The following is a 15130-nucleotide window of genomic DNA, read 5'->3' as shown; positions in this document are numbered from 1 at the left end:
AAATTTTTAATATAATCATATCATATATGTTTAAATATGCCTTTACTTTGAACTTTTAAAAGTTGCAGCTCTGAAATTTGGCACACTTCATACATTTCCTACTAAGAATATATCCTGAAAATTTCATTGTAACCAAAGAGTAAACATAAAACTTATTCACTAAATAATTATTCCTTTGCTTTCAACTTTTAAAAGCGACTGCTCTGAAATTTGGCACACTTAACACATTTATCATCACCGATATATCCTGAAAATTTCATTATAATCGGAAAAAATTATTCGCAATTCAACCTTATTATTATAACATTACATTGTAATATTAATTAACGTATTCCGGGTAGCTCACAGTCGATTACAATCGTCTGTAGCATGCTAACTACTTTATTTTTCGGGATTTTCGCATTTCGCGATTGGGAATAATGAAGCAATTGGCATTCGGTTGTGTTTGAGTGAGGTTCTAATTACGCGTGTTTTTTTGGGTTTGGGTTTGGAGTGAGTTTCTACGGAATCCTCGAACTGATCTGGCATATCTCTGCTCAAGTGGCTAAGACTGATACGTGGAAATGAATGGCGACTTGTTTTTCAGGTTAGTATTGGATTCCCTATAAATCTACTTCCACAAGCTGTAAACAAATAGTTGGAGTTCCTTTGCCTTGATATTCCAAATTCTTGAACCGATTTCCCGAATAATGTATCACTTAATTTATCACCGATCGCCGCGTAGCGTCGCGTCGAAGCACTTTATGATTTTATTTCAATTTTTTTTTCTGTAATTACTCAAATTATTGCGAAATTTGTGGCACTTTCAAATCGGCATGACGATAAGCAATAACAGGAGGCAGCAAACGGTGTTCATGACAGCGCAGCTTTTTGGGGTATCATTTTTGCGGGGTCGGAAGGGGGGAAGACCATAAACCCATTTTACGATTTGAGGGAAAATTTCCGTAAACAGATAATAATTGCTTCATTTGCCATTCGGCCATGCCCATTCACTGAATATGTATCACAGATTTCAATTCCAGACGCAATGCACATAAACAAATAAATATATAAAATACCCCACCAATAACCTACGACGACAATCGTCAGAAATCTCAGTTAAAAAATACGTTGACTTTCCATTTCCAGTTCGGAGACATGTGACCTTGTCCTTATGGCACCGTTAGTTTAACGAGAATACGACGACGATATCACAATATCGATGACTCTTCAACTGCGGAAAGTTCATTGATTTCTTGTTGTCTCAAGAACATATAAACATATATAGAAGATGATCTACGTCGGGGACTTTTTGGGGGGTTGACATTGCGCAGCATAACACAGATTGCGCATGCCATTGACATTCATCATCATCATCATTGTTGTTATTGTTATTCTTAACGAACGCCCGTGAACCAAACTTACGGATACGCACAGCGCCATACGACGTTACGCATACGCCACGTAGGCTGGCTGGCAACAACTTGCTGCTGGCTACTGATATACAGCTTTTTAGGGGCTGGTATTTTAATTACATTGTTCAGAGTGAAGTGTTTAGACTGAATTGTTATTGTTTTTTCTTTGTGCACTCAGCTGCCTTACAAGCTGTAATCATCCACAAACAATGTGAGCTCGTGCTATCAACCAGACCCATTACCATTTGCCATGTAAGCGAGTGAGTGCATCTGCATAAGCCAACACAACCAACGAGGTATAATTCCACTGGCAAGTGGTGCTCCGCCTACTAATGAAGTACTTGCTATATGCAATGCATTAGCGCCTCCACTCGACAAATGACAACAAAATGTGAGGCTTCATAACTTGCGAATTGAGTCGAGGACAGTCGCTTAACGCCAAAAAGGTTTCCTCATTCCTCGCCCAAAAAAATTAAAAACAACTAAGAAATCTACCGTCGAGTGTGCTCGACTGTGATATACCCGTTACCCATTTTAAATAAACAAAATATTACCAGCACAATATACCACAAAAATACTATAAAATATATTAAACAAATTCAAGTGGTATATTTGGTATAGATATACTACATATATATACTACATATATAGTGCGAAATATACCAGATTGTTAGCCGAAGCAATTACTAGAGGTCTTAATTGCTTAGTAGGCGTTTTTGCCCATACAAAAGTATTTCTTTAATAGACAATTTTTAGCTGATTACATCCAAATTTTCAGGAATTACTATATCTATATCACTATCAAGACTCTAGCTTTAAACTTACGCTTGTTATTCGATTTTTGTCAGTTTGGGGGGGCGGAAGTGGGCGTGGCAAAATTTGAAACATACTTCATCTGCGTGCAAACATAACAAATGCTATCGAAAAAAATTAAAGCTCTATCTCTTAAAGTATCTGAGATCTAGGTGTTCATACGGACAGACGGACAGACTGGCAGACTGACAGACAGACGGACAGACAAACTTGGCTAGATCGTCTCGGCTGTTAACGCTGATCAAGAATATATATACTTTATAGGGTCGGAGATGCCTCCTTCTACTTGTTACATACATTTTCTGCCGACACAAAGTTATAATACCCTTCTACGCTATGGGTAGCGGGTATAAAAAACTCTCGTGATTTACTCTCTTTCTTTATGTGTGTACTATTGTTGGCACTCTATCGATAAACTCTTTTGCTGAACTGCCTTGCGCCCCTTCCTCCCCCCTCACTCTGTCCCCCTAGGCATAGAGCGAGCTGTGCTACTCGATATCTTATCGCTACAAATAATGTACGAGTATTGTATTGTATTGTACATTCTTGCTTCGTACAGCCGTACAAGCAATTAACAAATGATCGGGCCATGCATCGGCCCTGTGGATTTAGCTGCCTGCGTCCAAGTGTCGAGTCGAGTCGAGTCGAGAGTCGAGTGCCAGAGAATCGCGAGTCGAGAGTCGATTGGGAGTCGACGACTCGCTCGACTGATAAGTATTTAAGAAAATGCTCGGTTCGCTGGCCGTTTCAGTACTGTGATACTATAATAGAACGTTAGACGTGTTCTCGCATCGTCAGAAGAGCCCCTGAGCAAAGTTTGCAAATTAAATAAAAGTGAAGAAGAGTGCGTCGAGTGTTAATAAAACAAAAGGCCAACACAAAACTGTAAACAAGCCTCAAGAATTCCAAAGTATTCAGGACTACCTTACATGCCAGCAAAACAAGTGATTTGTGCAACAACAACAACAAAATTAACAAGAACAAGAACAGCAATAAAAACATTTATATATGAACAGCAACAAAAAGAATTTATTTAATTCTTACAATCTACAAAGTGAAGTTATCAAAATTGAAACAAAACTATTCAACATGAAACTAAGGTGAGACATTGTTCCAAATAGATTCTTAACTTAACCGCAGATTGAAATTTAAACAAGGAATTTCAATGGCATTATTATTGCCAATCATCATCGTGATAAGTCGAAATTATACCTACTATTTAATGTTCGGGTTTTTATCAGTTAATTTAGTAAATGTGTCAATGGGTTTTATTACACAATTCTGTGAACGAATTGAGTAGTTCACATTTTCATTATATTTTAATTAGACAAGTTATTAAATATTAATGGAGAACTCGAACAAAAAAATCGAACACGAATTCAGGCTAGACAGAACACACTTTATGACCTGACAAATAGATTAGAGTGATAACTACTGCATTATTTATGGACAATTGCTAAAGTCTTCTTTATTTTACACAGCTGTGAAACTAACATATATATTAATTAGCCAAGTTGATTATTAATTGTATAAATCTAGAGTAGAATTTTACGACTTGATAACTACAAAATACTATAACTACTCCTCGATTTTTATGAACGACTTACAAAACGTTGTTGCTAAGCTAATTACATCATTTAGAAATGAAGATCGATGGCCAGTCAAATTATTGGCGATTTTGTGTAAATACGTCCATAAAAGCGAAGCATATGACCACTTTATGGGGGGACCACTTAAAATCAAATAATCAATTACAGGCGATAAAGATAAAGATTATGCACAGAGTGAGAGCGAGAGTGCAGCTGAGTCAGCTGGATAAACCCATTCTGAGTCTTGAGTGTGGGGAAGACCTGAAGGGGGGATAGGTTATGGTTAAACTGGAATTCATTCTTCCCTTTTTTGAGCGATGACAAGTTTTCGAGGGAGCCCTGCTATAATAATAATAATCATAATCATGATCGCAGCACGAGAAATGAGTGCCTTCAATAATTTGCCGATGCCAATGGCATGATAAGTATTTTGTCCCTATCTTTAAGTGTCGGGGCGCCCGTCGTCGCCTTGATAAGCCTTCTCTCTCAGTCTCTCACTCTCTGATGGGGCGTGGCCAAAGAGTGGGGATATCAGGCACACGAACTTTTTGGGCAATCGCCAATTCAATTGGCGCTATAAATTTGCAATCGCCGTCCTGTCTTGCCCCCCACAGCACACACAGCACACACTTGTTACATTCTGTGAATGATTTCTACGATAAAAACCAAGTCACGCAGTGCAAAGTGCATAAACAAGGTATTTAGGGTCCCTCTGATAAACACAAAAAACAGAACAAAGTATGTGTGACTTTCGTCTCTAGCATATCCAATTACGACAGACGACGTGTGTCATGTCTCGAGACAGACAAAAACACGTGTCTCGAGTCTCGATCTTGAGCGCGATGCCAATTAAAAGCGCAAATAGTTGCACCTAATTGCTGTATGTACTCGGCTTGCTAGTACTTTGAAAATTGCCAATTTGTGTTGGCCAGAATGCGTCAGTTAACCTTAACCCCCCGCTCACCCCCTCACATCAACTCACTCCAAGCCAGTTTCTCGCTATCTTTCTATGTCTCGCTCTGCGGTTTTATCTATTGCGTATACGTAGCGTATGCCCCAGTATGTGTGTGTGTGTGCTTTTAATTAAACATACATGCATCATGGCTAAATAAATGTGTGCTCTTTAATTTAGCAAACATTTACCCATTTGCTATAAATAGATCGATGCGGACTCTGATACCACTATATGGTAATATATACATATGTATATGTATGCTCTATGTGGTGTCGCATGCCGCTTTTTCCTTAGAAGTCATAACAAAGTCAATGCAAATATTATCATAGTCTTTTTTTCTGTTGTTTTGTATTTACAGACTTTTGCGCTGTTTGCGCGGTCCCAAGCAATCAAGCATGCAGAACCAACGTGAAGAGCTGCAATCCCATCATGATCACATGATCAAGGATCTCAGTTCGAATTTCAAGGACACAACGGTTAAGATACTGCTGCTCGGCACTGCCGAATCGGGCAAGACAACGATCATAAAACAAATGCGCATCCTGCACATCAATGGCTTCACCGATGAGTAAGTTGATGAAGGAATTCTTGATTGAATAGTTGTCTATAGCAGTTCGCTCTTTGTCACTTTAGTGAGCGACGCGAAAAGATACCGGAAATCTATCAGAACATCCACGATTCCATCATACAGCTGGTGCAACAGATGGGTTTGCTGGGCCTGAGCTTTGGCAGTCTGACCACTGAACGCAGCGCCAACTACATCCTGTCCCTGCCAGCCGATGCGCCCGAGTACTTTAACGAGGTGAGTGACAGGCAATCGTGAAATCGTGAAATCGTTCAATCGATGACGTGCCACCTGATGTCAATTTAATCCCTCAATGGGCCACAGTATCTTATCCTCTGCGCCACACTTCAAATGTTGTCGCAGTTTGTTTGAGCGACAATATCATCAAATGATTTTCTAATACTCAAGATTTACGTCAACGTCGCACGTTTCCAAAACCAAAACACAAATACTCAAATACTCAACTACATTGGAATTCTCCTTCGGTGTATGCATCGATCAGGAGCACGATCGGTGTTTTGTTGTTATCGTTGAATGTGATTTGATTGATTGCATTGCCATTATATTTAATGGTTTGTCTAAAAAACTTTCCGACAAGTGTTTTGTCATAATAACAACAACAACAACAACGACGAAGCAGCAAACAGCAAACAGCGATCACTTCCTGCCCAGAAGTCTTCTGCTGCAGGTGGTGTGGAACTTTGAACAATCGCCGACAGTTTGGCGACATTCGTTGCCGTTGTCAACGATTTAGACTCTGAATCATTATGTGTTTTAGCCAGTCGACCGACCAGTCGGTCATTTACTTAGCCTTTGGCTACGTGGAGCGATAAGATAATTCGGCTGATCAGCAAATAGCCTTTCCCCTTTTTTTTTGTTTCTTCTTTTTTGGGTTTTCTCCCGTCATTCATATCTATGACTAATTTCTAAGCATAACAAAAAGCGAAAAAGAAAACTTATCTTATTATATGTTTATTTATTTATTAATTCCAGGAGTACTGCGATCATGTTATGACTTTATGGAATGATGTCGGCATACGTGCCTGCTACGATCGCTCGAATGAATTCCCACTGCTCGACAGCGCCAAATAGTAAGTCTTTATAACCCATTCGCAATCTCAACTCTTTACTAAAAATTTCGCTTTACTCTCTTACAGTTTTCTCGATAATTTCGAGCGCATCTGCGATGTCGACTACATACCCAGCACGGAGGACATTCTGCACAGCAGAAAGGTCACCACCGGCATCTCGAAAATCTCATTCCGCGTTCCCATACCCAAGAGCATGGGCGGTGGCGAGCAAGAGTTCCGCATGTACGATGTGGGCGGCCAGCGTGATGAGCGCAACAAATGGATTCAGGTCTTTGAGGGCATTCAGGCGGTGCTGTTTCTCATCTCATGCAGCGAATTCGATCAGAATCTGCGCGAGGATGCCACCCAGAATCGTCTGCAGGAGGCCCTCAATCTGTTTCGTGCCGTCTGGCAGAATCGCTTCCTTGCCTCCGCCGGCCTGATCGTCTTCCTCAACAAGTATGATATTATGGAGCGCAAGATACGCGCCGGCAAGCACATTGTCGATTATTTTCCGGAATTCGAGGACTTTAGCAAACGGCCGCAACACAAGCAAAGCTGTTTCGATGAGTCCGACTGGACCAAGATGTTCATCAAGCAGAAGATGATGGACATCACCCAGGAACAGTTCAAGCGCAATTCCCGCAATCAGTGTGATTATAGCTCCTCGGAGAGGGAATGCTATTATCATTTCACCGTTGCCACCGACACACGTTGCATTCGTGATGTGTTTAGCGATGTGCAGCAAATGATTCTGTCCGAAAACATTAACGGATCCGGCTCAACACTCTTCTAGACAGTCAATGTTGTTTTTCTCAGCGAAGAGTTTCCTTTACCAACTGTGATTTTGTATGCTAGAGTAAAGAAATAGTCTATTTAAGCGATACTAATTGAGCAGCTTTAATATAGTTAATTAGATGTAAGCAAATATAAGAAAAAACCCACCAATCACACAAAACGCAATGAATTTTCAATTGAGGAACTCTGATGGTCGCCATTTTAAAAACGCAGTGTTGTAAAGTTACAATAGCAGCAGCGATAGCCAAAGCTTAACTTATCGATTAATTTGTTATCGCTTTGCCGCCTCTTTTACGTTGATTTGAAATTCAAACCAGCTTTGAAGTATTTATGTTTTGTGTGTTCATTAAACAACTCTCTCGTTGTAGAGATTTCCGAATTATCGACTTAAAGTAGCAGCCAACTCCGTTCGCTCTCCACTAAAGCGTTTTTAAAGCTGGCTTGTTGTACTTTAGGTAAATGATTTGTTCGCTTTGTTTGATTCTGCGTCGAACCTTTGTACACTGCGGACGTTGTCGAAAAGCGGTTTTGCGAGTTTTGTAATTTTTTTGCCGAAACAATAATCTTGTGTGTAAACGGAAAATTGACGCTTACTGGTGTTGCCGACATTAAAATCAATTAGGTAAGTTTCGGCTGTCTAAAGCATAATTACTATTTCGCGGGCAGGTAAAACCGAAACAATAACAACCACAACGAGAAAATAAAAGTTCGCCTCAAGAGTTGTGGCATTATCTTGTGTAATTATAACAATCACTGTTCAGACTCAACAATAACACTTAAACAGTGCAGTGGCAAGTGCTAAAGTCAATACGTCCCATAAGTAAACCAAAATAAAAAAAATGTTTATAGATGTAACTTTGTTGTAAAGTAACATTAACATGACGATAACTTTATCGTTTTGCGTCTCAAGCAAATATATGCACAACAACAGTAGTTTGTTAGTTTTTTCGTGTGCAACGCCCACGAATATTTCTTTACCTTAATGGGAATGATAAATGAAGTTCTGGTAATTTTGAATATGCTCAAATATCTATGCAAAATGTGATGTTTGCCAAATTGAGCAAACCTGCCCTTTGCTTATTTTTTGCTTTTTTGCTTTTTGGCAACATCAGCTTGCGGCAGCGCATGTTGTAATTAAATTAAAACGCTAGAAGCTATACAAAATTGGAAGGTGCTTCACACAAAGGGAACTATGAACTATGAAATTGCCCATTTCGGGAAAGATAATTAAGCTACACGGATGAATTTCTATGCCGTTAATTATAGTTAAGACTGAAATCACGACAGCCCCACAAAAAAAATATAAAATTGTGGACCATGTGACGGACAATGTTTCGAAAAATGTTTCCCAAAAATATAAAAAAAAGAAAAACGACTAAAATAAAATAAACGAAACCAAACAAAAGTTAACGGCTTATTGAAGTCGTTGCGAATTGTTATTGTCTGCGTTTTGCAGTTGGCCCTCTTACGGGTGTTTGAATGCGCTGTAATGTGTTTATTAAAAATTATTATTGTTCACATTTTGACGCCGTTCATCTTTATGGGCATGTGGAGCAATTGTCTCTCTGTCTCCATCTCTCTCCCTCACTCGCTCTATCGCTCGCGCTCTCTGTGTTGTAAACAAGTTATGCCTGCAAAATGTAAAAATATGAAAAAGACACTCAGATTTATTAAAAAACGTGCCAACGATGAGTGCGCACATTACACAAGCTCAACAAGTGTGTTAAAAAAAGGAAAAACAAAATAAAAAAAAAATGAAATAAAAATGTAAAAATGTTTATGCGGCGCTCAGTAGGTCGATCAGCTGTTACGAACCTGCCTTGAAGGTCGCAGGCTGTAAAAATGGGGAAACGAGCAACAAACAAAAGACAAGACTCAACACTGAGACTGAGACTGAGACTGAGACTGGGCATGCCAAAATAAAGGTGAAAATCAACTTTATCCACAAGCAAGAAAGAAAAGCTATCGACTTTTAAATACACTTTCTTAGCAAATTCAACAAACTTTTTTGAAATCTGTAATTTCATAATGATAGTTTAAGAAACAAACTAATTGAAAAGAAATATCAATTATTTATAATGTATGTAAATAAACTTTTCAGGCAAACAAAATATTTTAACAAACTGTTTTATATATCAATAGTTTCACAGAAATGTTCCAAGAAATAAACTTTTTCTTTTTCATAGATGGATATTCAAAATATATAACAAACTGTTTTATATTTATGTGGAACTCCACATAAATGTTCCAGGAAATAAACTTATTCGGTTTCATAACTCGAATTTCATAATATAGTTATCCGACTTTAAAGAATTACTACAAATTATACAACTTCGAAGTTTTAAATATTTTAAAAACTGTTTTATATTTATAGTTTAACAGAAATGTTGCAAGAAATAAACTTATTCCTTTTCAAAGCTCGAATTTCATAATATAGTCTTCCGATTTTAAAGAAATAATACAAATTATACAACTTCTAAGTTATGAAATAACTATGAAGTACTATCTATTAGACATTTTTCAAAACATTTACTTAAAGCAAACAAGAGAATTTTCAGCAAGTTTCGTAAGTACAGATAGTAAACTAAGAAACCCAAACAACATAGAAACAGAAGGACAAAGAAAAAGTTTGACTTCGCCATAACATAACAACTAAACTCATTCATATCCCCTTCAACACCTTCATCACTTCTGTGCAAACTTGTAATTTGATATGGTACCATAAAACAATTCACCTAAATCAAACTAATTTATATTTGTGCAGATAGCGATTTATTTAGTAGCAATCTATAAAAATGTCTTGACTTGTCTTTTAGTATGCAGAAATGCATGACTTTTCAATTTAGCCTTAATTAGACCAGAGATCAATCAATTGACATTGAAAAAATCAGCTCATAGCTCAACTGCACCCTTCTGCTCGTAATTCGTAATTAACACATAGTCAAAAGTCTATATACTGGTTACACTGCAACAAAATGGAATGTGAGACATATAAATTTCAATCTTAACATAGATTTTAAGGTATTTTAAGAGTGCCTACGCCCTATGCTAAACACACTCGTAATATTGGGAAAGAAACACACACACACACACTTCGTGGTTGGCCCCGAAGTTCGAAATTGAGAAAAATAATAAAAAAACAGAAAAATGAAATCAAACTAATGACAATCAAATAGCCAACGCTTTTCCGTTTTTCAAGAAATAAATTGACCTCAACGCCCAGCATTAGTGCAATTGTCTAACAGAAACTCCAAAGAGGAGAGCAAGAGATAGAGAGATAGAGAGAGAAGAGAAAAACAAACATGTTCGCAGCGTGGATGACGCGTCTCGAATTCCCAATTTCAAATTGGAGATCGAACTTGTGCATCAACACGATCATTAAGGTGTAATATTTGTAGTGGGGGGATTACAATTTCAAGGTTGAACTACAACTTACAACTACTTCAACAACGTGTGTTGTTGTTGATCTGAAAATGGGCGCCATGAAAATGCAAATTTTTGCTATGAGCAATGAGGGTTTCAACGTCTTCAATGAGCCTAATCATTAATGTTTACAACTCGACAAATCAGTGAAATAAACAAACTGAAATCGGCATGAACAGGCACAAAATCTCTCGCTATCCCAGTTGAGTGGACTGACTGAGTGTTTTACTTAATGCTGAGAGGCTGACTGACTGACTGACCGAATAACTGACTTACTTACGGACTCAGTGACTAACTGGGATTACCCAACACAGCAACAGCAACAGCTCTCTACTCATACCGCTACCTTTGATGGCTGACGCAGGCTGTTCGGGCTAGCAAAAGCCTGCTAGTCAAAAGGTTCGCCTGACCAATGTACACTTTCGGTTAACGACAAAATAAACTTGTTCACTTCCATGCAACAGCCGCAGCGGCAGCGGCAACCGAACAGCAACAGCAACAACAACAACAACAGCATTAAGCAGCCCGAAACCGAACAGATTGCATTCGGATTCGGTTTTGGGCCGTCACAGCTGCTCTCAGTTATTGTTGTTGCTGCTGCTCTGTGTGGTCGTTATATAATCCAGTTAATTTCTTTAACATTTTTTTTTCAAGCCACTTTTTGTTAACTCTTTTGCGTCATTCGTTGTTCAGAGCTCGCGCTGCGCGGTTCGTCCCGGTTCGCGTGTCGATCCGAACTCCAACTCAAACCCAACAAATATCCATCGACGTGACGTCTTAAGCAGCCAGGATTTTACGCAAATCCCAAAAAAAAAGTGTTACCAGTATGTGTGAAAAGTTTTATATGAAATATAAATTAAGTAATATTCTATATAGTGAAACATTTTTCGGAATTGAAATTGCCAAAGTGCATTTCGCTTTTCGTTTGCTGCTGCTGCAATTGCATTATTATTATTAGCCTGGCACATAGCGAGAGGCAGCCATGCAACCACACAATAGCAACAACAATAACAACAGGCAGAGACAAGTCGCAAGCAAAAACAAAAAGCAAGCGCCAAGACTAGACAAGTCGAGCCAACTAATAAACATGTTGTAACGCAACAAGAGTGCAGAGACGCTTGTTGAATTTGTGGGCGCCATTGCCTAATGACAACAAATTTGAGTTTTTTTCGAAATCGCATTTTCAACTTAATTTTTTGGAGAAAAACTGTTAAGAAAAATGCAAATTTGTGTAAATTTCTTGAAATGCATTTCGCTGCCATAAAAATCGATCGATCGACTATCAAAAATCCAAATGAAATATCCAAGAGAAAAAAAACTTGTGAAATGTTTGTATGCAAATGACACAAAATCAACATAAATCAATTAAATGGCACAGTATTTGCATCAATTGATTTGCATATGTAGCATGATAAACACCAGCAACAACCACAACAACAACAATGACAATAAACAAATACACAACATTTGTAAGCAAATAACATTAAGTGTTGTTGTTGTTTTTGACTTTGTTTGAAGATAAGCCAAGTGCTTGGATCGCAACAGCTGAGACAATCGCCATCTCTGTCTTGCATACTTTCTACAGGTGCACACACAGTTAGAAGTGCACATGTGTGCGTGTGTGTACGTATGTGAAATGCTGCTGCCGGAAAAAAGCTTATGCAAGAGATCAAAGCTGTCGCTGTGTTCGAAACTGGACAAACAGTTGAACTCTTTCTCCCCCATGCACAACTACTTAGCTAATTACACTAAACAAACACACATACGCATTTGCACACACTCACACTTTTATACTGAGTTGACCCGCTTTCAGCAAACAGTCTTTGAACTTGAACCAATTCGCAGTTTCTTGTCATTTAAATTAACTTTTTGCTCATCCGCTCTGTGTTCACATCGGTTCATTTGGATTTATTGTCCGGCAGCAGCCACATCGGTGACAACAACAATAAATAAAAAGGTGGCAAGAAAATAATTTGCATATCTAAAGATTGACTTTAATGCTGTCCCTTTATATGAACTCAACGCTCGCTCGCTTGCTTGAATCATTCGCGATTTTTGTATCGCGACTGTTTCGAATATTTCAGACCAAAAAAAAAAAAAACTCTTTTTAGGCATAATTAGCAAATAGATTTGCAAATGACGGGCCTTGAGATTTCGAGGCCTTGAGCTAATTTATCTATTCAATATTTATACGTGCAGAAGTTTCATTGTTTTAGCGCTAAAACATTTGTCTAGAGCTGTTGATTGCTTTGATTGAAAGTGCGTGAGGCATTCATCAATCATGCGGTTACACGTTTATTTAATCTTGAGTTGATTAAGAATTTTAGTGGTAGTCTTCTAATTAAAACTATGAAGAAATTATATAATATTTGGTTTTTTATGTTATAAAATTGCTTCAGATTAATAATGAGTTAACGATTTTCTTGAACTTAATTTGTATTTACTTATATTTTAAGATTTCATTTAAGTCTACTTACCTTTATTTCGAAATTTTAAAGTTATTTTGTTGTTTATCAAAGTTTTATTAGCTCATATTTATTTTTCACTTAATTTATTTCTTAATTCATGTCTTTTCGATAATTTCATTTAATCATGCGAAGAAATTATATAATATTTGTGTTTATTTTTAATAAAAATGTTTCAGTTGAATGTGGAAGCAATTTTCTTGGCCCTAATTTATATTTACTTGTATGTATTTTATTTTTAAGATTAAGATATAAAACTACTTGCATTTATTTAGAAATTTGAAAGTTATTTATCAAAATTATTACTTCATATTTATTTTTTACTAATTTATATTATATTTTATAAATTTATAAATCCTAATTTACGTTCACTTCAATTTATTTCTGAATTCATCTTTTCTTTAATTTTATTGAAGAATACGAGGATATGATAAAATATTATATTTCGTATTTAGTAATATTGTATTACTTTAATGAGTTAACGTGAATTATATTTATATTTACTTGCATTTTTTTTTTAACTTGAAAGTTATTCAAAATCATTATTATTTTACTAAAAATTATATTTAAAGTAATTTACGTTCATATTACACATAATTTATATTGACTTGAACATATTTTTGTAATTCATGAGTATTTTATAATATAATTTACTATTTCTTGCATTTTTTTTTTAACTTTTAATAACATTTCACTTGTTTATGCAATTTACAATTTAATCCAACTTTTATTGTAACATTTAGTGTGTTTTATTTAATTTCCATTGACTTCCATTTAACATTTGAAATTTATTATACATTTACTTAGAATAATTATCAATATTTTAGCTTATAATATGTGCTTACATTTATTATACATCATTTTTTTTGTTTTGTTCGCTTATTTATTAGCAATATAACCTTTAGGTACTTAAATTTATTATCCTTAAATTACAATTTTAAATTTCATTTATTTTAAAAATTGAATTTCAATATTTAGTTCACTTATTTATAACTTTTATTTCTTTGATCTTTTACAGCGCAACCTGATATTGCGCATACGACACGTTCAACGCGAGCATGAAGGAGACCAAGGTACTGGAGGAAGGCGGCGTCGCTCTGCTGCCTGAATCGCTGCTGAAGATCGCAAAGCGTGAGCTGAGGGAGGACAAGTGTACGAGGGAACAGAGTCTGGAGCAGCTGCGCAACTGGGTGTTGAAGAACGAGGATCTGCAGAATGTTCGGTGTGATGACACATTTCTGCTGCGCTTTCTGCGGGCCAAAAAGTTCAGTGTGCCGATGGCGGAGCAGACGCTGCTGAAGTATCTGAACATACGTCGCACATTTCCGCACATGGCCACCAAGCTGGACTTTCTGGAGCCGCGTCTCAGCGATGTGATTGAACAGGGATACATATTTGCGGTGCCGAAGCGGGATAAGCATGGACGTCGGGTGGTGATCATCAATGCCAAAGGTTTGAATCCAAAGTTACACACAAGCTGCGATCAGGCGAAGGCACACTTTCTCACCTACGAGTGCCTGATGGAGGATCAGGAGACACAGATTACCGGACTGAGTCATGTGGGTGACTTTGCGGGCGTCACCACATCGCATGTGACCAACTGGAATCCCACAGAGTTCGCACGCATCTTCAAATGGGGCGAACAATCGCTGCCGATGCGCCACAAGGAGATTCACCTGATCAATGTGCCCTCGACACTCAAGTGGCTGATTGATTTTGTGAAGAATCGCGTCAGCTCGAAGATGAAAAATCGTCTCATCATCTACGGCAGCGAGAAGGAGCTGATGAAGGGCGTCGATGCCGAGTGTCTGCCCCAAGAGATGGGCGGAACCATGCCCATGCGTCAGATGATCGAGCTATGGAAACAGGAGTTGGCTGCCAAGCGGGACATGATCTTGGCCCTCGACGAGAGCATATTGCTCTCGGATCGTGGCATTCAACGGCGCAGCAGTTACAACTCGGAGAAGACAAGCACGGGCACCAATTTCGTCTCACAGATCGAGTCCATTGAGGGCAGTTTTCGAAAACTGGAATTCGATTAGGCCCCCTCTCAGAAGA

General features: G+C 37.8%; 2 protein-coding genes across 3 annotated transcripts; both read left to right on the top strand.

Annotated features, from left to right (window-relative positions):
* The first annotated feature begins 548 nt into the window (after positions 1–548).
* On the top strand, positions 549–7364 carry LOC132789959 (guanine nucleotide-binding protein G(f) subunit alpha). 2 transcript variants are annotated; one of them, XM_060798321.1, is made up of 5 exons: positions 549–586; positions 5110–5319; positions 5385–5553; positions 6310–6407; positions 6474–7364. In XM_060798321.1, exons 1-5 carry the CDS (start codon positions 564–566, stop codon positions 7180–7182), a joined length of 1209 nt encoding a protein of 402 aa, XP_060654304.1. In that variant the 5' UTR covers positions 549–563; the 3' UTR covers positions 7183–7364. The 2 variants fall into 2 exon arrangements, with proteins under 2 accessions (XP_060654304.1, XP_060654303.1); XM_060798320.1 differs by lacking the exon at positions 549–586 and adding an exon at positions 2942–3307 and having other exon boundaries at positions 6474–7363.
* Positions 7365–14130: 6766 nt separating this feature from the next.
* On the top strand, positions 14131–15114 carry LOC132789960 (alpha-tocopherol transfer protein-like). Its single transcript, XM_060798322.1, has one exon. The coding sequence runs from the start codon at positions 14131–14133 to the stop codon at positions 15112–15114; it is 984 nt and encodes a 327-aa protein (XP_060654305.1).
* Positions 15115–15130: the final 16 nt, after the last annotated feature.

The sequence above is a fragment of the Drosophila nasuta genome, chromosome 3 (assembly GCF_023558535.2).
Source record: "Drosophila nasuta strain 15112-1781.00 chromosome 3, ASM2355853v1, whole genome shotgun sequence".
Taxonomy (NCBI): Eukaryota; Metazoa; Arthropoda; class Insecta; order Diptera; family Drosophilidae; genus Drosophila; species Drosophila nasuta.
The sequence above is the reverse complement of the archived record's forward strand: the minus strand, read 5'-3'. Positions and strand labels throughout refer to the sequence as shown.

Coding starts and splice junctions, on each gene's coding strand:
- LOC132789959 (XM_060798320.1), top strand. CDS start 3,216: ATGAACAGCAACAAAAAGAATTTATTTAATTCTTACAATCTACAAAGT. Junction 5,320..5,384: donor ATCAATGGCTTCACCGATGA/GTAAGTTGATGA, acceptor TTGTCACTTTAG/TGAGCGACGCGAAAAGATAC. Junction 6,408..6,473: donor CTGCTCGACAGCGCCAAATA/GTAAGTCTTTAT, acceptor ACTCTCTTACAG/TTTTCTCGATAATTTCGAGC.
- LOC132789960 (XM_060798322.1), top strand. CDS start 14,131: ATGAAGGAGACCAAGGTACTGGAGGAAGGCGGCGTCGCTCTGCTGCCT.